The 23,138-nt window shown below is 42.3% G+C and overlaps 1 protein-coding gene across 1 annotated transcript in view; it reads left to right on the plus strand.

Moving 5' to 3' along the window:
- LOC126457965 (serine/threonine-protein kinase ATR) overlaps window positions 1-23,138 on the plus strand; it is a 359,569-nt gene that overhangs the window by 181,615 nt on the left and 154,816 nt on the right. Inside the window, exons 18-20 of the mRNA XM_050094723.1 lie at window positions 2,611-2,861; window positions 12,497-12,718; window positions 14,035-14,206. Of these exons, the coding sequence (XP_049950680.1) occupies window positions 2,611-2,861; window positions 12,497-12,718; window positions 14,035-14,206 (645 nt within the window). The remainder of the gene's footprint in view (window positions 1-2,610; window positions 2,862-12,496; window positions 12,719-14,034; window positions 14,207-23,138) is intronic.

Consider the following 23,138-nt stretch of genomic DNA (forward strand, 5'->3'; position numbering starts at 1 on the left):
CCATTATTACTGATGTGCGGCCGCACGCTGGGGCATTGTTGTCCACCTGCGAACACGCTTCTGCAATCTGCTCAGCGGAAGAGGTGGATAGTGTCCTGTTACACAATAGGTTTACCCGGAAAGGTCAAGCATTCCAAAGAAATGCACTACCTACGTTATTTTTTGCCAGTTTCAGTTAACTAGTAGCACTTTAAGTGATCACATGATGTTGAACAAACAGTGTGTGCCACTAACTAGTAACAAAAAGATTAAGTTAATTGAGGCAAAAAAGAAAGACAAACTCTCTGTGTGCGAAATAATTTTGTGTTTAAAATGTGGCAAGACACAAGTTTATGATACTGTGAGGTGAGTGGATGAAAGGGCATGGGAAAATGAAAAGAAAGGTGAAGAAGAGAGGAAATGAAGAAATTAACAAGATAGTGTGGGAATGGTTCATAAGTGCGCAGACAAAAAACTTACCTTTGTCTGGACCTATGTTGCAGAGTGAGACTCTGAAAGTCACTAAAGATTTTGGAAACATGGTGTTTAATCCGTCCACAGGATGGCTGGACAGTTTCAAAGCTAGGCACAATGTTGTATGGAATGAAGTGTGTGGGTAAGATAAGAATGTGCAGGAAAGTGCAGCAATGGAATAGAAGACAATACTGTAGAACATAATTGTGAATTATGACCCGAAAGATGTGTTCAGTGCTGATGAAACAGGACTGTTTAATTGCGCGCTGCCTGCGAAATCTCTAGTAATTTGAAGATAAAAGTGCACTGGCAGAAAAACATCCGAGGAAAGACTCACAGTATTGCTATGTGGAAATATGTTAGGTGAAATGGGGAAGCCACGGGTTTTTGGAAAGCCGGCAAAACTGCATTATTTCAAAAACATTGACAACAGTAAGCTTTTAGCTACATGGCGAAGCAACAAAAAGGCATAAGTGGTGGGTAATCTTATGGAAAAAGGGCTGTGGTCTTTAATGCCAAAATGAAAAGAAAGAAAATTGCCAAGTTTTCCTTTTTCTAGACAATGCAACCTGCCAGCAGTGTCAAGTTACCAAATGTGAAATTGACTTCGTTCCCCTCAGGTTCTACCAGCCTCTCACAACCCATGGACCGAGGACTTAACATACAACTGAAGTTTCCAATATTGGTGATTATTGGTGCAGTCTCTTATTATTAGACTGAAGAAGCTGGAAGTGCATTTGCTCTTGCATAGTCAGTTTCTGTTCTGGATGCAGTAGATTGGATTGACTTGGCAGTAAGACATAAAAGCTGAAACTTTTACCAAGTGCTTCAACAAAGTGGATTTAGAGGTCAAGAACAAGACACTTCTGGGGCTATCGCAGCCCAAGAAATTGCAGCAGCAGTTGCAGAATTAATTAAAATGTGAAATATTTGATGTAGTGCAGGTGACTACATTTGAAGTGATGACTTCTGTTCACTCACTCCACTTTTACTTCAGCAACAGACTGAATAGAAATTTGCAATGCAGAAGATCATCAGGAAGAAAGAAAGGAAGAAGAAGAAGAGCAAAATGATGCTCCTAGCAAAATTAATATGCATGAAGAAGCTGTTGCATGCCTAAACAATGTTAAGCACTTTGCAGCACACACAAAATTTCCCAAGCTGTTGGAACAATTGCATAGTGCAAAAAACTGCATAGAAAAACAATTTTGAACAGAAAATTCAAACAGGTTTCCCTCCTTGATGTGTGGCGAAAAAAGTGAAATGTAAAGCAAATAAACATTGGAATAGTGTATACGTTCATACAGCAATAAACATATTTAAAGTTGGAGTAAAAATACAGAAATGCCATATTATTTATCAGTTAGTGTGTTAATGTAGTGTTCTGTGGTACAGTACACAGCAAAAGAACACCTACTGTGCAAGAGTGAAGGTAAATACATGCATAGTTCCAAATTTATGCTTTTATGCATGATACCCGACGAATTTTATGTAGCCTAGTGAGTTTTGTGTAGTTGGGAATCTTGTTGAATTTGGAAAATTGCTTTAGTCCGTTGCGATTCTGTTTTGTGCAGGTTTTACTGTATAACAGTTTCCAACATACCATTGTGAAACGAAATTTTACAATATAAAACATTTTGAATACGTTCACAAAAAGCCACACTGGGAAAAGAAAAACATGGGAAACTGATGTGAAGATGGCCTTATTTTTACAGTTTACAATCTCGGGGTAAGTTATAAACTTAGACAGTAAGTGGATAATGTTCCACAGACTTCTAACAAAGAATACAAATTTCAGAGCAAGTATTCACTTCAGGTTTATGCTACTACTTGGTATTTTAATGTGGCCACTGATTTATAAAACTCATTACTTTGGTTGACATTTTTATACAAACTGCAATTGATTACTTTGCATATATTTAATTTTTGAAGAAATTAACTTTATTATAAGCTGTGTTTACTTTCAGCTTGCCTTAACTGTCAACAACTTCACAAAACATTTTTGTAAAATATGTTATTTATACGTTTATTTGATTCATTACTGCCAAGTTTGCTCAATTTGAAATCACATTTCTCCATTTTCCCCCATTGACTTTCACCAAATGATATTATTGTCTTTGCTGTTCATAATATTCTGTGCTCTGTTCTATTTTTCAGGCAGATTTCTTACAGCCTCGTTTTCTTGGGGTACTCATTTACTTGGACAATAGTTTGGCAGCAGAACATGTTTCTGATACAGAAAAAAAGAAAGCACTGCAGTCTTTACCCATGCTTATTAGACTAATGGGAACAAAGTATATTACATTAGCTCGCTTCAAAGTGCTTACAAGCCTGCGAATTGCCCTGAGGCTTAATTATAGCAATTTCCCGGAGCTGACTGTTGCAGCGTGGGATGCATATGTTCATTGGTACTAACTTATTACTATTAAAGTTAGTTGGTAATTGAGTGAAATAATCGGTTATTATGAGAGAGATGTATGTCATCAAGAGGAACATCATCTTTTATTTTCAGGTTACTAGAGAAAGATGAACTCAATGAGTATCATATATTTGTACCTGAAGAACAGGTTACTAATGTTATGTAATGTTTTCTGCCAGTACTTACTATTTTGATAAAGTTTGTTTTACACATTCAATAATGCGCAGTGAATCCACTGGTGAAATTCTGTGTCTTGGGTCCCCTCTCCCCTTTCTCTCTCCCCCCCCCCCCCCCCCCCCCCCCTCCCTTTTTCATATGAATATGTTAATTCATATATGAAGACTTTCAACATTAATCTGTAATGCTACTTCCTAAGTATGGCATATGAGACCTTTTGTGGCCCACAAAGTTGCACCCCTCCAAGGCACCTGAGATCCTCAACCCATTTTCAGATCTGGGTTCATTGAGGAATGTTCATAATCTGGACTCAAGACCAATACTCATTGTCCTCATTTCATCACAGCCTTAGACTTTTCATGTATCTATTTCACCTGGTCTTGAGCTCAGTGTGCCAGCTTTTGGGATAGCGACTTCCACCTCTCTGATGGCTACATAAAAACTTCAATCCATTTAAACCGTATTTTTGATCAACAGTAACTCCACTTCAATACCTACTACCCCTTCCACATTGGAAAGTCTCTCCTGTACATTGTGTCTGAAAGTCCCTGTACGCATATGCCAAAATGTTATTTTTACAATTTATTAGGGTACTTACACATAAAAACTATGTAATCAGTATATTTGTGCTTGTGCCATCATGCCTTACACAGAGATGTATGTGTCTCCATATCCTCCTTGAGATCTTGCAGAGTATCTTGGGAAGTAAGCTTTGAAAGATTTCCTCAAACCCAATCATAATTCTTCATTAGTTTTCTACGACAATGATAAATTGGGGCTTCATTATTCCCCATAATGAGTTGTATGGGATGTTAACATCCAGGCTATGTGATGGCCATTTTGATGGGGACTAGATGTGTTGCTGAACTGTGTCCAGTCCAGTAGCCTTGAAATTGTTCATCAAGGACTTCATGCACCTTCTAATGGGATCCTGACTTGCATACAATCCAAATAATGTTAAATGGAATAAAGTTCAGATACAATTCCATTGGAGATACTTTACCTGATACAGAATTGTTTCAGTTAGTTGCAGCACAATGAGCCTAGAGCAATTTTTGTTAACACTGTTTGTTATGCAGTGTTGACATTGAAGTAGTTGTTGTTGTTTTGTTGTTCTTGTAGCTGCTTGTTGTTCTGTAATGTAATCAGGATATGATCTTGCCAGTAGCTTACCTGGACCTTGTAAGTTTTTAATGACGATATGTCAATGTTCTACTCTAAACAAAGACACCAATAATGCTGGTTAGCTGTGCTCTCAAAATAACATAAACAGGTATTAAATGTAACTTCTTCAAAATGAGAGAGAGAGAGAGAGAGAGAGAGAGAGAGAGAGAGAGAAACCCTATACCTAATTTGAAATATTTTCTACAGTGTGTCTTTCTTCAGACTGGATGCCCTCTAGAGCATGCAATTTTAATTGAATATTATAGTCTACAAGATGTGTTGTGAGTGCATACAAACTAAAATTATTAATGGTCTTATAATAATGTTAGTTTTAAAATATTTCCATGACATTATGTGAAATCTTGTAAGTATGTGACTGTTACAAACTGCAGGCTCGTAAACTGACATTTTCAATCAAGAACAACTTTATGATGCAGACATAAATCGACTAATGTTTGAATGAGGTTATGTTGACCGAGGTCCAAGCTAACTGCCTGACGTCTGCGATTTGTTTCTTTCGACCACTATTTACCGTTGTCGCCACCTATCGGCAAATGGCGGAAGCAAAGTTGTACACCTTGTATTGTTGCCCTCGTGTTCTTCTAAGGGTAGCGCTACTTTCCCAATCTTGGAGAGCAGCAACTGTGATGGGAGGCGCATGTACCATGTTCAGTACAGACACTTTGCAACTGTGACATTAGTTTTCAGCAGGAGTCAGCCGCAGTGGCAGCATTATCCTGAAGGTGACATACAGCTGGATCACCAAAATAATGAATCAATCTGATTTTAGGATCTGGCAGTAAACCCAGAGAGACTTCAAGACTTGTTGTACTGGGAAAGCTCACAAGGTCACAACAAGGATGGGTCCCCTCTTACTGACATCTAAATGCCTGCACAACTCCACATTGTCTGCCTGCAATTGTACAATCTGATTTAACGAGGTGTGGACCATATCTGTAGTGGTAACCTTGTCTACCTCCAGTCTGTCCATTACATAGCCTATGTTACTATGAAAGGAACTAACATTGATATCACAGTCACATTTCTTGACACGGAATACACCTGATTCTTACGTCCGAGCTCTAACCAAGAGCATTCCCTACACTCCATGGCATATTGTTCAGGCCTTGTACACTTGAAATAAATCGAGTGATGACTGGGTGCATGATGTACTATGCTACAAGAAGTTACATTGCATACACCTAACTGGGCGCAAGCTGCCATCTGTTTCCATCTTTAAAATAACTTAATTCACTGACAACATCCCCTTTTAACACTCGAACTTCCTGCCAGTGCTCCAGTCCACCCACTTAGACTTGGTTTGTTCAATCCTATCAAATGACATAATAGTTAATGTAGTGACGTAACAAGACTGTTACGCCACTTGAGGTAGCCGATTGAAAGAAAGGCACGCGTACACACACGCCGACTGGCGTCAATTCTGGAACAGGATAACTATTGAATGGTAGCAAGAAAAGTACGTAGCTGCTTTATACTTAACTTTTATTATGTGATGAATACAGCGTTCTTCTTGAGACATTTATACTATAACTCTCAAAGTAGGTAAGGCTAATGGCGCCTTGCTAGTTCGTAGCCATTAACTTAGCTGAAGGCTATTCTGTCTCTCGGCTAATGAGAGAGAAAGGCTTCGTACATCTAGTCGCTAGCTAGGTCGTCCGTCCAACTGGGGCGAGTGCTTGTTCGTATCACGAGACCTGCCTTGTGGTGGCGCTAGGTCTGCGATCACACAGTGGCGACACGCGGGTCCGACATGTACTAAATGGACCGCGGCCGATTTAATCTACCACCTAGCAAGTGTGGTGTCTGGCGGTGACACCACATTCCTCCCCCGCAAATCGGCGAACGGTCGTGAGATAAGGCTTCCGCCCGCCGTGGGGAGGACCCCATGTTGACGTATGCGATGAGGTGGGGAGCCTAACAACAGGCGAGGCTGTGCCACCCGCACCCGGCCATTCGGTCCGAGGGGAGCTAGGAAACGCCTGAAAACCTAGTCCAGGGTGCACGTCAACATGCGGTGTATGCGCCCGTAAAGAGACAGGAGGGGCCGAAGGGTCGACCTCCATTGCGTCGGGGTAGCCGACACGCGATGACATCATGTGGTCCGGAGCGGGCAAGAGTTCCATGGCGGAGGACAGCTGGTCACGGGAAGCGATCGGCGGCGCGTGACCCTGGGAGGCGCTTGGCGGCTGCAGCGAAGCGTCGAATGCGGGCGGCGCCCGCCGGAGGACCGGCGGCGGCGGCGCGTCGCCATGGGGCAAAATGGAAGGCATCGTCGGTAACACCTGGGGATGAGGCGAGCCAGTAGATGGGTCCCCAGGGCGCTGACCGGACGGCACCGTCGCTGAAAGCAGACGGGGAGCGGCAGAACCCGTGCGACGACAGAGGCGCAGCTGATTGAGATGCCGACGCACCTCACCAGAGGCCCCCTAAACCAAATACATCGCGCGGCCGAGGCAGCGAAGAATGCGCCCTGCGAGCCAACGCCGTGAACCTCAATAGTTGCGATAAAATACAACGTCGCCTGGAGCAAAAGCAGGAGTCTGCCACTGCAAAGGAACCTGATGCGGTGGATGCAGCAAAGACAACAAGGTGCGATGAGGACGACCGTGGAGCAACTCAGCCGGCGAGTGACCATCTCGGGGCTGAGAGCAATACGAAGACAAAAAGAGCAACAATGCGTCCTCCCGAGAATGCGACTCTTTCAATTTCAACATCTGTGACTTGAAAGTCCGGACCAATCGTTCAGCGGCACCGTTTGACTGAGGCGAAAACGGCGCGGATGTCAGATGTTGAATACCATTGGCCTGGCAGAATGACTGAAATTCTGCGGACATGAATTGTGGGCCATTGTCGGAAACAATAGTCTGCGGAAGACCTTCAATACAAAAGATAGCAGACAACGCTTTGATGGTGGCGGAGGACGTCGTGGAAGACATCCGGACAACAAAAGGAAAATTACTGAAGACGTCGACCAGAACCAACCATCGAGCATTCCAGAATGGACCAGCAAAATCAATGTGCAAGCGTTGCCAAGGGGAAGTGGCTTTCGGCCATGCAAAGACTTTCCGCGGCGGTGCGGAGTGTTGTTCGGCACACGCCATGCAAGAAGAACACATATTCGTAATCGCAGCATCGATTCCGAACCAAGTGCAGTGCTGACGAGCTAGTTGTTTCGTTCGCACTATACCCTAATGTCCTTGGTGAAGAAGCCGTAAGACAGAGGACTGTAACGAATGTGGGACCACGACTCTTGACTGATCATTATCAGAACGCAACAACAAGACACCACGTCGAACAAAAAGTCTCTCCTTGTGAGCAAAAAATCGGCGAACCAACGGATCCTCGATCCGAGACTTTGACAAAGGCCATTGCGTAGCAACAAAACGTAAAACAGTAGCAAGGACAGGGTCAGCAGCTGTGGCTGTAGCTACACGACGAAAATCAATCGGAAACGATTCGACCACTTCATCGGTTTCCAAATCAATGAACAGGCAAGCAAGTTCGGAAGAATCGAATGCTTTATCCTCAGCAACCGGCAAACGGGACAACGCATCAGCGTTGCCGTGCATAGCAGTGGACCGATACAAGATATCGTAGCAGTACTGCGAGAGGAAAATAGACCAGCGAATGAATTTCTGCGCTGTACGCGGAGGCACAGGCTTGTTCGGATGAAAAAGCGATGTCAAAGGTTTGTGGTCTGTGATGATGGTGAAGTGACGACCATACAAGAAATCATGGAACTTAGTAACACCAAACACGAGAGCCAAAGCTTCTTTCTCTATCTGCGAGTAATTTCTTTGCGCAGACGAGAGCAATTTGGACGCAAAGGCAATAGGGCGATCATGGGAGCCAACTTTGTGCGCAAGCACAGCACCGATCCCGAAATCCGATGCATCTACCATCAACAAAAGGGGTTTCTGGGGATCGAAAGGCGTGAGGCAAGTATTTGAAAGCAACGCCGATTTCAACTGGCGAAAGGCGCGTACGCATTCCGTCGTCCAGACGAACGGAACAGCTTTACGGCGTAAGCGATGAAGCGGAGCTGAAATGGAAGAGGCATTGCGCACAAATTGATGATAATAGTTAATTTTACCCAACACACTCTGTAGCTGTTTCACATTGCGAGGGGAACATTGCGCGCTCTGAAAAATTTCGGTTGCGCGTTTACTTTCAGTTTCAAATGTGCTTCATAGTTCTTAGCGCAACCAAGGCCCGGTGCAAAAATGTCTGCAAATTCATCACATAGCCGAGAAACACTGTCTGTAGGCACAGTCTGATTCACTGATAGGACCTGATGTACAATAGACATGTGAAACAACTGAAATAAATCTAAACCAAACAAATTCACTGCAGTAGAAGAACGAAGAACGTAAAATGACACAAGTTTTGTTTGTCCCTTGTATGTTGCAAGAAGGCTGCACTGTCCTAACACAGGAATTTTCTGTCCTGAAAATGTGGTTAGCTTAACATTTGCGGCACGGAGGTTTGCCCAGTTGTTTGTACGTGTCGTGATTGAGCAATGAAACAGCAGCTCCGGTATCGAGCTGGAATGGTATGACCTTGCCATGAAAGTCCAAATCTACAAAAAGTTTATTGTCCTGCTGACGACAAGAGCGACTGGTTTGTGCAATTTGAACAGACACTGGTACAGAATCACTTGCTAATTGACGTGATTTCCGGCGACGTCGACGCACACTGTTTGTGGGACGAACACAGTCACTGTTAGAGAAAGTGTCACTGGACGAAGTGGAATTAACTACATGAATGTCCATGGGCGAAGGTCCACGAGCCCAAGTGTCCTTGGTTCGATTCCGGCGCGAAGCAAAGGGCCTGGAATGATTAAGAGTGTCTGATCTGAGCTTTTTCTGGCAAACACTTTGAACATGTCCTTTCCGATTGCAGAAGAAGCAACTAGCTAGGCGTGACGGGCAATGTTCACGCGAATGTCTAGTAGCACACCGCGGGCATGATTTCACTGCATTTGTGTGCTGGCGCGGCACACGTGGCTTAGAGCGCGGCGGCAGCTGAGTCGAATTGCGCGAGGCCCGGTTATCGGGCCGCGCAGCGCGTCCAGCGGGCCGGTTAATGTTACACACTGCTGGCGAAGTGTCAAAAGATTCCTGAGCACAGTCAAGTGTGTCTTGTCTATCCAATATGTCTATCACTTGTTGAAGGGAGGGATTAACTAGTTTCAATATTTGCTCCCGTATGCGAACATCAGAAACGTTCTGTGCAATTGCATCACGCACCATTGTATCTGAATAAGAAAGACCACAGTCACAGTCAAAAGAACACTCCCTAGTAAGTCCTTGCAATGTTGCTACCCACTCCCTATTAGTTTGACCGGCCGTACGTTTTGTACGAAAGAACGTATACCATTTTGCAACCACATTAACTGTTTCTTTGAAATAGGCATCTAAAGCAGACAAAATTTCCTCGTAGGACAGAGTTGCTACGTCGCGTCGGGGAAACAATTTCACTATCACACGGTAGGTGGACACACCGACACAAGAAAGCAAAAACGGCTGCCGCTCATTACCTTGAATTCTGTAGGCGGCGAGATGGAAGGCGAATTGACGGGACCACTCTTGCCAGGACTCGTGGGTTGCATCAAAGGGTCGGAATTGAGGTGCAACAGCATGTTGTGGCTGCGGTAGCGATGAAGCGGCGGCGGCCGCATCGGTGTGCAGCGCACGTTGACCCTGGACGAGCTGTCCAAGAGCATCCAATAACGCTTGCGTCTGCTGATTCTGCAAGCGATAAAATTCGGACAGTACATCTGGAGAATGTGGCGAAGCCATGACACAAATAAATTAGGGCAAAGTAAAACACAAGATCCTTTGTAGACTCGTCGCCAATCTGTAGTGACGTAACAAGACTGTTACGCCACTTGAGGTAGCCGATTGAAAGAAAGGCACGCGTACACACACGCCGACTGGCGTCAATTCTGGAACAGGATAACTATTGAATGGTAGCAAGAAAAGTACGTAGCTGCTTTATACTTAACTTTTATTATGTGATGAATACAGCGTTCTTCTTGAGACATTTATACTATAACTCTCAAAGTAGGTAAGGCTAATGGCGCCTTGCTAGTTCGTAGCCATTAACTTAGCTGAAGGCTATTCTGTCTCTCGGCTAATGAGAGAGAAAGGCTTCGTACATCTAGTCGCTAGCTAGGTCGTCCGTCCAACTGGGGCGAGTGCTTGTTCGTATCACGAGACCTGCCTTGTGGTGGCGCTAGGTCTGCGATCACACAGTGGCGACACGCGGGTCCGACATGTACTAAATGGACCGCGGCCGATTTAATCTACCACCTAGCAAGTGTGGTGTCTGGCGGTGACACCACAGTTAATCTCCACTCACCATGTTAAAATGAAGCTGCAGATCATTGCTCCATGAATTCACCCCTTGGTACTGCCTCTTCTGATACAGAAACAAAGCAATGTTACCAATGATGCCACCACTGTAATGGTGTTGCTAGCATGAATGAATGACTTCTACTGGCTAGTGTGTCCGCTTCTGCCTAGAATGATGTTGGTGGGAACTGTAGGATAAGAGTGTCCAATACCATGGTGAACATGTAATCGGGAAAGCTCCCTCAGTATCAGTGTTCTTTATTCAGCATAACTTCCATACAAGAGATCAATGTCTGTGTCAAGATGGCAGATAGGGTTGTCAAGGCAGTGTCATGCTACCTCAGCATAACACACCAGCAGCATTTATGACCCCGTAGCAGCATGTTTGTATGCTGAGGCAGCAGGTTGCTGTTACAGTGGAATAGCAGGGGCCAGTGAAGTGTCCTTGCTGGTGCGAGGATGACGTCAGGTCAGCAGCCTGTGAGATTATGCAGCTTTGAACAGCCGCTGCAAATGCTGCTAGCTGATCTCCCGGAGTGTCAGATGATGGCATCCTAAAAGTGTCTTCCACTTAGCAGCACTGGCTTGAGACCTGGAATTATAAGGTCTAGCTGGCAGTTCATTGACAGGCAGCTTCACCTAGCTGATGTCTACTCGGTGAGGATGAAGCGATTTGGCCCCACATTGGACCATTGGATGCCATGGAGACAGTCATGGTGTCAGCCGTAGTTGGAAGTGCAAGAACAAGTGCTGTTAATGATGGAGTGGGGAGCGTTTATTGTCAGTTTGGCAGGCTGTAGTGTGACAGGAGCCTCCTCCATATCACATAGGTGGCTGTGGCTATCCTATCAAAGCACAGCATTGTGCCATGGTGTTTGGAAACACAGCTCACTACTATGGCAAACAGCTGCATTTTGGAATGCTACGCTAGCATTAGTTTTAGCATTCAGGTGCAAAATTTTGCAGGTGGCTCGTCTGCACACTTCTAGGCTGGATATTTAGTTTGGGAATTGGCTTATGCTTCAGCATAGTTCATGCAATCTCCTATAAACTGTTGCAAGTTTTCTTGTGATCTCATACATGGACTAAAATTATAGTCATGCTTGAATTGTTTTAAAAATATTGTTGCAGTGGAAAAATGTGCAAACTGCCACAGAGCAGCAAGAAATGGTTGACAGTGTGAAGACTGCCTAGGTTTTTTCATATTGGGTTATGTGAAGCGGTAAGCTAGACTGGAGTTGTGGCTAACCATCGGCACTGTAGTAGTTATGCTCATCACTACACGATTAGAAAAGCAGCAGTTGGTTTTAAAACTTACTTCTGATCTGACAGTACTACAAACAGAGCTGTAGCAGTCAAGAACTACTGTTAGCAGCAATGTTTTTAAGGATAGGGTGAGTGACTGAACAGTAAGAAAACCCACCAAAATCAGTCAACTGTTTAGGAAAAGCTGCAAGTTTGCTATCTTTAATCCAGACATCTCCAACAGTTTCACTCCTCAGGAAACTGTGTACAGACCAACTAAGGAGTTCAGGCACTCTCACATGACACATGAAAAAAAGTTGAAGTTAAGGCTAGTAATAGTCAGAAGGTTGAAAACCCCAAAAATATCTACCCTTCTCCTATCTTTCTCATGGCTACGAACTGGAGTGGTGAGTTCAGACATCCAAAGCTGGAGGCTATTGAGTTTTACCAATACTCTTACACCTTGAACTCTGTGCACATTTTAGAAACTGTCATGATGCCCAGTGTGTGAAGATAGTATATTTCAGGAATAAGGAATAATACAATGCTAATTATTTGTATAGAATTTTTTTTCGCCTGACTGTTGAACTCTGAGACAGTTTGTTATTTGTACTGTGTTTTTACACGGATGCTTTACAGTATATTGAATTTTATGTTCTAGTTTGGATGCTGCTGCCTTAGGAGCACTTTTGAGCACTGTTTTCATCTCTCTTCTGCCACTTCTGGACACTTTACCACAAGAAGTACTTACCATTTTCCGGTATCTCATAATAGAAAGACAGGATGATTTGTGGCAGAGCTTTAGAGATTTATATTTTGTGCCTGACAGACAAGATCTGAAATTTGTCCATGAAGCAGTGAAGAAGTTTTCTAATAGGAACAGGTTAGTGATGGAGTCAACCCAAAAGAAACATCCGTCTTGCTAAACCTTAAATTATAGTTTTGAAAATTTGTTTCTGTTAATGATGTTAAATTTATTCATTACTTTTCTTATAGCAATAATCTATTTCCTAAACTATTTGTAGTTTGTTATAACAATTAAAATTCTTTTCTGCATAATGTGAGATTGTATTTAAGAGTGTCATAAGGCAATGTTCTGTAACTCTACTTAAAGACACACTTCACTTGGGAAATTTGAAAAAAGTTTAACATGTACACATCCACTTGTATTTAAGTTGAAGCATTAGAGGTTCAACAGGTCACTTGGATATATTGGAATGTAGTAGCACTTTTTTAAGGAATTAGGATAATGTGCACCTTCCTTGAAGTTTTAATTCTTTTTTAAAATTTCGTCCATGATGTTTTCTTCAGTGAGGTACTTCCCTTTTTCCACCCCCATCCCCCTCCTCCACCCCCAACTTCCAACTCCCAACAGTTACGCTGCTTAAATATTTACTCATATTATTCTTAGTAGTTGCAAACAATTTGTTTATTGTTGTGCATTTTTTGTTTTCTTGACCCAATAACTGATTTATTTGGTTTAAAGTGTGTGCTATAGCAGCTTCATTTCTTCCACTGATATTTCAGCCATATACTCATTGGCCATTTCCCAAGTGAACAAACTGACTGAAGTTGTAGCGTTGCGTCGTTTATTTACACATATAGCTTGGACCACATTACCCAAAGATATTTACTAGGTTGGAAACAAATTGAATTGTGTACACCTTGTAACTGATTGAGGAATGGCATCCACTGTCAAACATTTGAGTTCTGTTTGGATGTAGAAATGTTGATCAGCATAACATTGTAATGACATTTGTGAAGGCTAATGAAAGGATCAAACTCCAAAATGTGTCCCATCTGAAATCATCGTTCCCATTTGTTAAATTCTTCTACAAGATCAGTTGTCCCTGAGATGTTTATTCTTCCTTCAGATCAGGTGCTTTGATCAACAACTTACAGAATGACATCTGTACTAGAAAGGTAGCACAAGATTTTTCAGGAGCTGTAATTAATGTGGAGCATGGCTACATTGGGAGTTGGCTTAAACCGTGCAAAAGAGAATAGGAACAGTCTTCCATTGATGCTGATATTTAAAGTAAAATTAAAAATTTGTGATGAAAATAGTTATCATTAATGGAAATATATAATACCTGTAAAATACTGCTGAAATTTTTAGCAATTTTGGATACACGGCCTAGTCAAAACAATGTACATTATAATCATTAGGACTCATCAGTTCATGTTATAATTTTACAGATCTGATGATTTTACTGTGATGCTTCGTGAACGAGTAGCTTATGCCAGCCATGAAATAATAGATGTAAGGCTTGAAGGGCTGAGGAATTTGAAATCATTTATACACCAAAGTAGAACAAATGTAAATGAAGCAGTTGTTGCAAAAGAGAAAGTTGATCGCAGTATCATTGAGGTAAATGTATTATATTGTAAATGTATTTTTAAGTTATTTTATGTTTTATCTACTTATACAGGTCTCTCTCCTATGGGTAATTTTTGCAATTTGTGACGGGAGTCAGTCCAAACAAGTGCTCATTACACCTTTCATGTGACACCCATTGTCGACAGAAAGTGTGAGTTTGGTTCCCGTTACAAAGAAAATTATTTTTAAAGTGGGACGTTACGTGCCTATTTGATAGAGCGGTCCCCGATTAGTCTGGTGTGATATTTGTTTTATTGATGCATATTGACAGGAACTGTAAAACACTAAGAATAAGAAGCAATCCACCACCAACTCAATAGTGCAGCATGCTTGGCAGTAGCAGTCAGCACAGACTAGGGCAGTCCTGTTGCTTTGGAGTACTGCTTATTCTTCGAATTTTACTGCCCCTGTTAATACGTAGCAATAAAACTAATATCGCGCTAGAGTATTCTGCGACTACTCTATTGAATAGGCATGTAAAATGGCACTTTAAAAATCATGTTGTTTGTAACAGGGCACAAACCAATACCTTCTGTCAACTCTGGGCAGTTTATGAAAGATGTAATGACCACTACTTGTTTTGGCTGACTGCAAGAACGATATTGTAAATATCTGCAGAAACATCAAAGAAAATGCAGCTAATGATTCTTAGGAGAGACACTCTGTGTATGTATTCTGTTTATACGCATATGTGTAAATGAGGGATGTAAGTGGAACGAGTTCAGAAAAAAATCAACAAATTAATATAAGGCACTCAAATATTATAATGATCTTACTGAATGATGACAATCTGCTGCACTAGCTTTTATTAGTACAATTAAAATGCCCTTTTGTTATGTATTCACCATTACTGCAGAGTTTTAGTTGTGTAGCCATTTTCAAATGATACTGAAGGACATGGTGTTCAGGTACACCTGTTATTGGAATCAATAAGAAGGAAGATACCAGAACTTATTACTGCAGTAAATTGTGTGTTCACCCCCAAGAGCTGTTCAGCAGTGCTTTCATAATGTACAGGGTGATTATAATTAAAGTTAAACTTTCAAACTGCTGTAGAAATAACACCACTGGTCAGAATGACATCAAATTGCAACGGAATATTATTGGAGAAGAGGGAAAACGTATGGCAGAAGAAAAATAAATAGTTACAAAATATAGCTATATATGGCGCTGTAAGCATCAAAATTTTATAGTGGTCGACTACAAATGAAAAATGAGTCGTACAACAATGTCAAAGGTGTATGTTTGATGTTAAACAAATTGTACTACTCAGTGTTCATGGGTGTACGGGGGTGATACTCTTAGTTACGTAAGGCCATGCACCACGGCAAGGTCATATCTGGTTGGATGGGAAAAATTGTTTTTAATTGTCCTGAGGCCAAAAACTGCATATAAAGCGTCACTAAAATCAGTTTTTAATTGTCCCGAGGCCAAAAACCACACAAAAAGCATCAATCACATTGCTTTTTGATTGTCCTGAGGCCAAAAACTGCATGAAAAGCATCAATCACATCGGTTTTTAATTGCCCTGATGACAAAAACTGCATAAAAAGCATCAATCACCCATGCACCATGGCAAGGTCATATCTCGTCAGATGGGAAAAATTGTTTTTATTTGTCCTGAGGCCAACAATTGCATATAAAGCATCACTCAAATCAGTTTTTAATTGTCCTGAGGCCAAAAATTCTATATAAAGCATCACTCAAATCAGTTTTTAATTGTCGCGAGGCCAAAAACCACACAAAAAGCATCAATCACATTGCTTTTTGATTGTCCTGAGGCCAAAAACTGCATAAAAAGCATCAATCACATCGGTTTTTAATTGCCCTGATGCCAAAAACCGCATAAAAAGCATCAATCACATTGGCTTTTAATTATCCTGAGGTCAAAAACCACATAAAAAACACCATTCACATCGGTTTTTAATTGTCCTGAGACCAAAAACTGCATTAAAAGCATAAATCAGAATCAAATCGGATTATTAGTTTCCGTGTGACTGACCCAAAACATGTTCAATGTGCTGTCCACCATTTTCTGCATCAAGTTGAAATCAATAATCAACATATTCCACAACTGATCTTAGTGTTTCCGGGCTCACGTTCAGAATGTGTTGTGCAATGCGTGCCTACAATGCAGCTATGTTTGCTGTTGGAACACTGAATACATTTTTCAGATAGCCCCACAGCCAGGAGTTACATGGATTAAGGTCAGGTGATCGGGACGGCCAGACTGTAGGGAAATGGCAGCTGATAATTCTAGCATTTTCGAAATGGCGCTTCAGCAACTGCTTAACTGGATTTGCAATGTGTGGAGGTGTGCCATCTTGCATGAAAATGATCCCATCCACACATCCACGTTGTTGGAGAACTGGAATGACGTGGTTGCGCTTACCAGTGATGGTACAGGTAACAGGACCAGAAGCATCTGTCTCTTCAGAAAAATATGGCCCCATGATAAATGATGCTGTAAACCTGCGCCACACAGTAACATTTTCAGGGTGAAGTGATACTGGTTGATTTGCATGTGGATTTTCCGTTGCCCATATTCAACAATTCTGTGTATTGATGTATCCTGTCAGATGGAAGTGGGCTTCGTCTGTCCACAAAATCTTCCACGGCCACTCGTTGTTCACTTCTATGCAAGCAAGAAATTCTAAAGCAAAGGTCTCTCTTGCTGGCAGGTCAACAGGAAGTAACTATAGGAAGTAACTCTTAATTCTGAATGGATTGCAAAGAAGGACGTTTCATAGGATTTTACACACCATGCTCATGGGTATGTCCAATGTTCGGGCAATTCGCTGTGCACTACACTTTTGCGCACCACCACTTGTCTCCTCCTGCAGTGCTGTGGCCACTGTTTCCACAGACGTCAGATCAGATCGTTTCTCCCCTTTAACAAGGTTGCACACCAAAAGAACACATCTTTTCCAATTTCTGAATCATTTTCTCCAGACCCACGGCAGTCTTTGGACTAACACCTTTTTTCGAACCCTTCAGTGTCTGCAACTTCTGCAGAGTGACATGCACAGTAATCATTCTTGTAGTAAAGCTATACAAGCAGAGCATGATCCTGTATTGAGACAGTCTTGGCAAATGTCGCAGATGCGAAAAGAGGGAAAGCTGTGTACCCGGGGTGTTTATACCAACTTCAATGGGTCGTGCGCATGACAGGTATTTTCATTTATTTATGCTGACACAAACAGAACTATCTATTGATCAATTTTCATACTTTTTTTTTTCTTCTGCCATATGTTTTCCCCCTTCCCCGATAATATTCTGCTCCAGTTTGGCATCATTCTGACCAATGGTGTTATTTCTACAGCATTTTGAAAGTTTAACTTTAATTATAATTGTCCTGTAGATTTATCGTTTACGTTTATCTTGCAAGATAATTATCACAGACATTAAAAACCTGGAAATAAAAAATCTGTACATCACAGCATACAGAAACTGGTGCATTCTGTATATAGCATCGATAGAAGTACAGAACTAGTAAGGCTTTTGAAAGAAATGACATCTGAAGCAGATAACAGATGCCTGTACAAATCTCTTAATATTAATGGTACTTGTTAAATTGTGACACTCGAAGAGATCTATATACAGGAAAATGAATATGCACTAATAAACTGAAATATGATGTCTACCGACCAACCTGATATCGAATGCTGCCTGGTGGCATTGTGGGCATGTGATGCACTAAGAAAAAATGTGTAAGCAGAACAGAGAAGCGTGAGGGATCAGTCTAGTGACAATATGGACTGCAAGTAGGGAAATCCACTGACATAATCAACTTTGACAAAGACCAATATAATGAAAAGGGTAGAAGCTACTCACCATATAGTGGAGATGCTGAGTTGCGGAAAGTCACAACAAAGAAACTGTTGGAAAGTTATCTTTTGGACACCAAAGCCTTTGCTAAAAATAGACAACACACACACACACACACACACACACACACACACACACACACACACACACACACACACACACACACACACACACACACACACACACGCGCGCGCGTGCGCGCGCGCGCGCGCGCGCGTGCGCGCGCGTGCGCGCGCGTGAGCACAGTCTGACAGTTAGAGCCAGACTGAGGGCTCACAGAGACTGATTGTGTGCTTGTGAGTTGTGTGTGTGTGTGTGTGTGTTTTTTGACAAAGGTCTTGTCTGCCGAAAGCTAACTTTCTGACAGTTTTTTTTGTTGTGCCTTTCTGCGACTCAGCATTTCTGCTGTGTGGTGAGTAGTCACTATCATTTACATTATATTGTTACTTTCCATCCTGGATTTACCATTGTTTGATTTTGTGAAAGGCCAGTTTTTATGACATTTGCGATGTACTTCTCTGCACTCATTCCTTACAGTTCTGGCAAGTCATAAGGTTTGTTAAATGTGTGATAATTTAATGTTTGTTGGTTATGTTTGTGTTTATAGCTGTAAATAAATATCTTAACACCAGCTAATTACTGGCTAGAAATAAAAATGTGCATTAAACCTTTGTTGAAAATCATGAGAGAGACGACGACAGATAGTCACTAGCTAGACTGCAAAAGTACTAAGCGTGGCACACCACAATACCACTCAAAGTTAAAGTTCATGAAGCTGTGTGACAAATTCACAGGTCACAACTCCTTTTAATGATGGAATATGTCGTAAAACTGTAACTCAGCTTTTACAAATTGAAGTGTGTTCACAAATAGTGCTGTATCGCATATTTTGTATTACCTTGCGACACTCCACCATTCTTGTAACATACAGCATTATTCATACAGAGGTGCGAAAACTGCTCAAGTCTCCTTGCTGTTTAATGCTGCTTTCAGATGGTAAACAGGACAACTGTTACAGTAGACAAAGCAGACTGCTGTATACAACATTATTCCACGCCATTCTACAAATTGTCCCTTACAGCGTTATTCGTGCACACACTTCAATTCACATTTCATGAGTTTAAGTTTCATCATCTCTTCTTGCAGAATGGTGAACATAACCTCTAACAAATTTTAGCACTCCTGCCAAATTGTCATTACCAGTGCATCATAAACGTAAATTGTGAGCTGCTTTATAAGTTCACTGCCAAGAACACTACACCCGTATGAATGCAGTAGTAGATATGCATAGACCAAAAGGTGCTACTTTGTAATGGTATTTCGTATCTTCAAATAGAAAAGCCGTGTATTTTCTGCTCTCCTCTGCCAATGGGCATTGTTGGAACTCACCAGTAAGATCCACACTTGGGACATTAATGTGACTTTATAAAAACCCTGAATTAGCTTGACCTTGTTTTGGGGGTAGTCCGTTACCTTAATTATTACTTAATTTCCTAGCATCTAAAACTATATTGACTGACTTATCCTTTTTTCTTCACAACTACTATGGGGTTACAGAATTCACTTGTCAATAATATGCAAACCTCACATTTACTATAAGTCAGTTCTTACAGCTCTCCTATTTGCTGGTGCTTTAGGATAAGACGTAATTTTTTATGGACCCATGTTGTTTTACTGTGGATGAGTACACCAAGTTTGTCACCACCATGGTATTTTTGAGAACAAATCCCTGTTATTGTACACCAATTGAAACAGTTCTGCGTTATCATTTTCATTTATAAGCTTTATGTCACTCATTTTCATATTCATTTATTCAACAACCTTTAACACATCTCTCATTGAACCATCTGCAAATTAGTCATCAAGTTCTCTCCAGTTAACGTCCTCTTAAATTTCGCATTCATCCTGCCATCTCCAGCATTCAGTTAAAATGTTTTGTCTTCACAACCCTGGTGGTGTCGGATAAATCTTTGACAGAATTGGAATAGGAAGTGCTGGGTGGGTGGATTGGGTATGTCTTGCACCTGGGTCTTCCACAGGGATATGATCCTTGTGATGAGGGGTTGTGATTGGTAGTGGCATAAGGATGGATTAGGTTGTTGTGGAGGTTGGGTGAGTGATGGAACACCACTTTAGAAGAGGTGGGAAGTTTCTCAGGTAGGATATCCCTCATTTCAGGGCATGATGACAGGTAATCAAAGCCGGGCAAAGAATGTGGTCCAGTCATTCCAGTCTGAGTTCAAATGGTTCAAATGGCTCTGAGCACTATGGGACTTAACATCGGAGGTCATCAGTCCCCTAGAACTTAGAACTACTTAAACCTAACTAACCTAAGGACATCACACACATCCATGCCCGAGGCAGGATTTGAACCTGCGACCGTAGCGGTAGTGTGGTTCCAGACTGAAGTGCCTAGAACTGCTCGGCCACACCGGCCGGCTCCAGTCTGGGATGGTACTGGATGATGAAGGGGGAGACTCCTTTATGACTGGTTCTTGGGGGTGGTGGGAGGACTGGAAGTGTGAGTGGAAAAGGGATGTGAGATCTGTTTGCAGATTAGGTCTGGGTTAGTGCACGTCTGTGAAGGCCTTGCTGAGGTGTCAGCATACTGAGGAAGGGAGTTTTTGTCACTGCAGATATGCTGTCCCCGGGTGGCCAGGTTGTATGTGAGGGTGTTTTTGGCATGGAAGAGATGACAGCTGACAAAATGCGTGTACTGTTGGTCGTTGGTGGGTTTGGTGTGGACAGAGGTGTGGATGGAACCATCAGAGAGGAGAAGATAAACGTCTAGGAAGGTGTCATGCTGGATTGAGGAGCGAATGGAAGAGAAGGTGTTGAGGTGTGAAGGAACAGAGGTAGGATGTTCCGGCCCTGAGTCCAGATCAAGGAAATATCATCAGTGAACCTGACCATACTAGGAGTTTGGTGTTTTGGGAGGCTAGCCTCCCATGGCAAAGACACCTAACACATCCTTCGTGACTCTCTCCTCTACTCATCACTGTTGATGCCACCTCCCCATACACCAACATTCCTCATGCCCATGAAAGGCACTAACCTAGACCTAATCCACAAACAGATCTCTCGTCCCATTTCCACTCACACTTCCAATCCTCCCACCACCCCCCAAGAACCAGCCATAAAGGACTGGAATGACTGGACCACATCCTTTGCCCCGGCTTTGATTGCCTGTCATCATGCCCTGAAATGAGGGACATCCTACCTGAGAAACTTCCCACCTCCCTAAAGTGGTGTTCCGTCACTCACCCAACCTCCACAACATCCTAGTCCCTCCCTATTCCTCTACCAATCACAACCCGTCATCACAAGTATCATATCCCTGTGTAAGACCCAGGTGCAAGACATACCCAATCCACCCACCCAGCACTTCCTATTCCAGTACTCCACAGGTTTATCCTACCCCACCAGGGGCCAGGCCACCTGTGGAAGTAGCCATGTCATTTGCCAGCTCTGCTGCAATCATTCCACAGCTTTTCTGTTGGCATGACTACCAACCAACTGTCCACCAGGATGAATGTCCACAGCCAACCATACTGTGGCCAGGAGCAAAGTAAACCATCCTGTGGCTCAACATGCAGCTGAACATAAGAAGCTTGATTTCAAAAACTGCTTACTACCTGAGCTATCTTGTTTTTTCCCCCCACGACCAGCTTTTCTGATCTGTGCAGATGGGAACTATCCTTACAACATATTCTCCGCCCACATAATTAACCCAGCCACAACTGATAACATACTGTCTCCACACCCTCCACCCAACAGTTTTGTCTCCCCTGTGTCCTATCATCTCCTCCCCAATCTCATATCACACCCTGCCAACACATCCACCCACATTCCCCCTCCTTTTTTGCGCTCTTTATCTGTACCTTGCAGCCCCACAACATTCTGATGCTGCACCTGCTGGGCAATCTAGTCCATGCACACTCCACCAGACAATGTTGTCTCTCTCCACTCCCATACACTACTATCCTTACCCTTCCCTGCCCCCTCCACACTGCTTCTTGCATCCCACATGGTAGTTACATTCCGGCCTGATATGCTGAAGTTGGCGGTTATGTGTGTGTGAGGTGTAGCACACACCTCACACACACATAACTGCCAACTTCAGCATATCAGGCCGGAATGTATATGAATTATGTGTCTTTCTCTTTTACTGATGAAGGCTGTGGCTGAAAGCTTTATGTAATTTTAATTATCCCCGTCTGCATCTTAACAAGTCTTATTTACAGTAAGTAGCAATCTGTCTCTTCCTACACTGTTAAAAATTGATTTAGTTTTTCTCTTTCTGTGACTACATCTGATACACCTTTTTTCCTTTCTACTATGCTGTAATTCCGTGGGCATCCTTTATTTTTACTCCTGCAACTGAAAGCTCTACAATATATTGATTTTTAACAAATTCATGGAACTTTCTTATATAATGTATATTGTATTACCAGTGTCTACCAAAGCAACCTCACTTACATTCGGGAGGATGACGGTTCCATCCCGTCTCCGGCCATCCTGATTTAGGTTTTCTGTGATTTCCGTAAATTCTTTCAGGCAAATGCCGGGACAGTTTCTTTGAAAGGGCATGGTTGAATTCCTTCGCCATACTTCCCTAACCCGAGCTTGTGCTCTGTCGCTAATGACATTGTTGACGGGGCGTTAAACACTAATCTCTTCCTCCTCCTCACTTACATTACCCTCTTTAACATTAACCGCAATCTGAATCCTCTGTAACATGTTATTTCAGTTCTGTCTCTGTTAAAAGATCCACCTCTATCTCCTAATACAACCCGAAACCATTAAAAAAATTTGCTTCCCTTTAAATTATTGTGAATATTAACCACCCCCATCCCCGAAAAAAATTATGTTAAAGAATCTCTTAAAGTAAAATTTTTTGTACTTAGTCCTCCTAGCTTCACTGCAAAACAAAACTTTTTGTTCCTCCCAGTTTTCAGCAGTTAGCAAATGGTAGCATTGAATATGAGCTATCCACTGGCCTCATTATTTTGATATTTTCTCATCCAGTCATTTATTGAGTCATTTTCAACAACCGTAAGCTCTTGGTCTCCAGTGTACGATGCAGTTTATTCAT

This window comes from Schistocerca serialis, chromosome 2 (genome assembly GCF_023864345.2).
Source record: "Schistocerca serialis cubense isolate TAMUIC-IGC-003099 chromosome 2, iqSchSeri2.2, whole genome shotgun sequence".
Classification (NCBI taxonomy): domain Eukaryota; kingdom Metazoa; phylum Arthropoda; class Insecta; order Orthoptera; family Acrididae; genus Schistocerca; species Schistocerca serialis.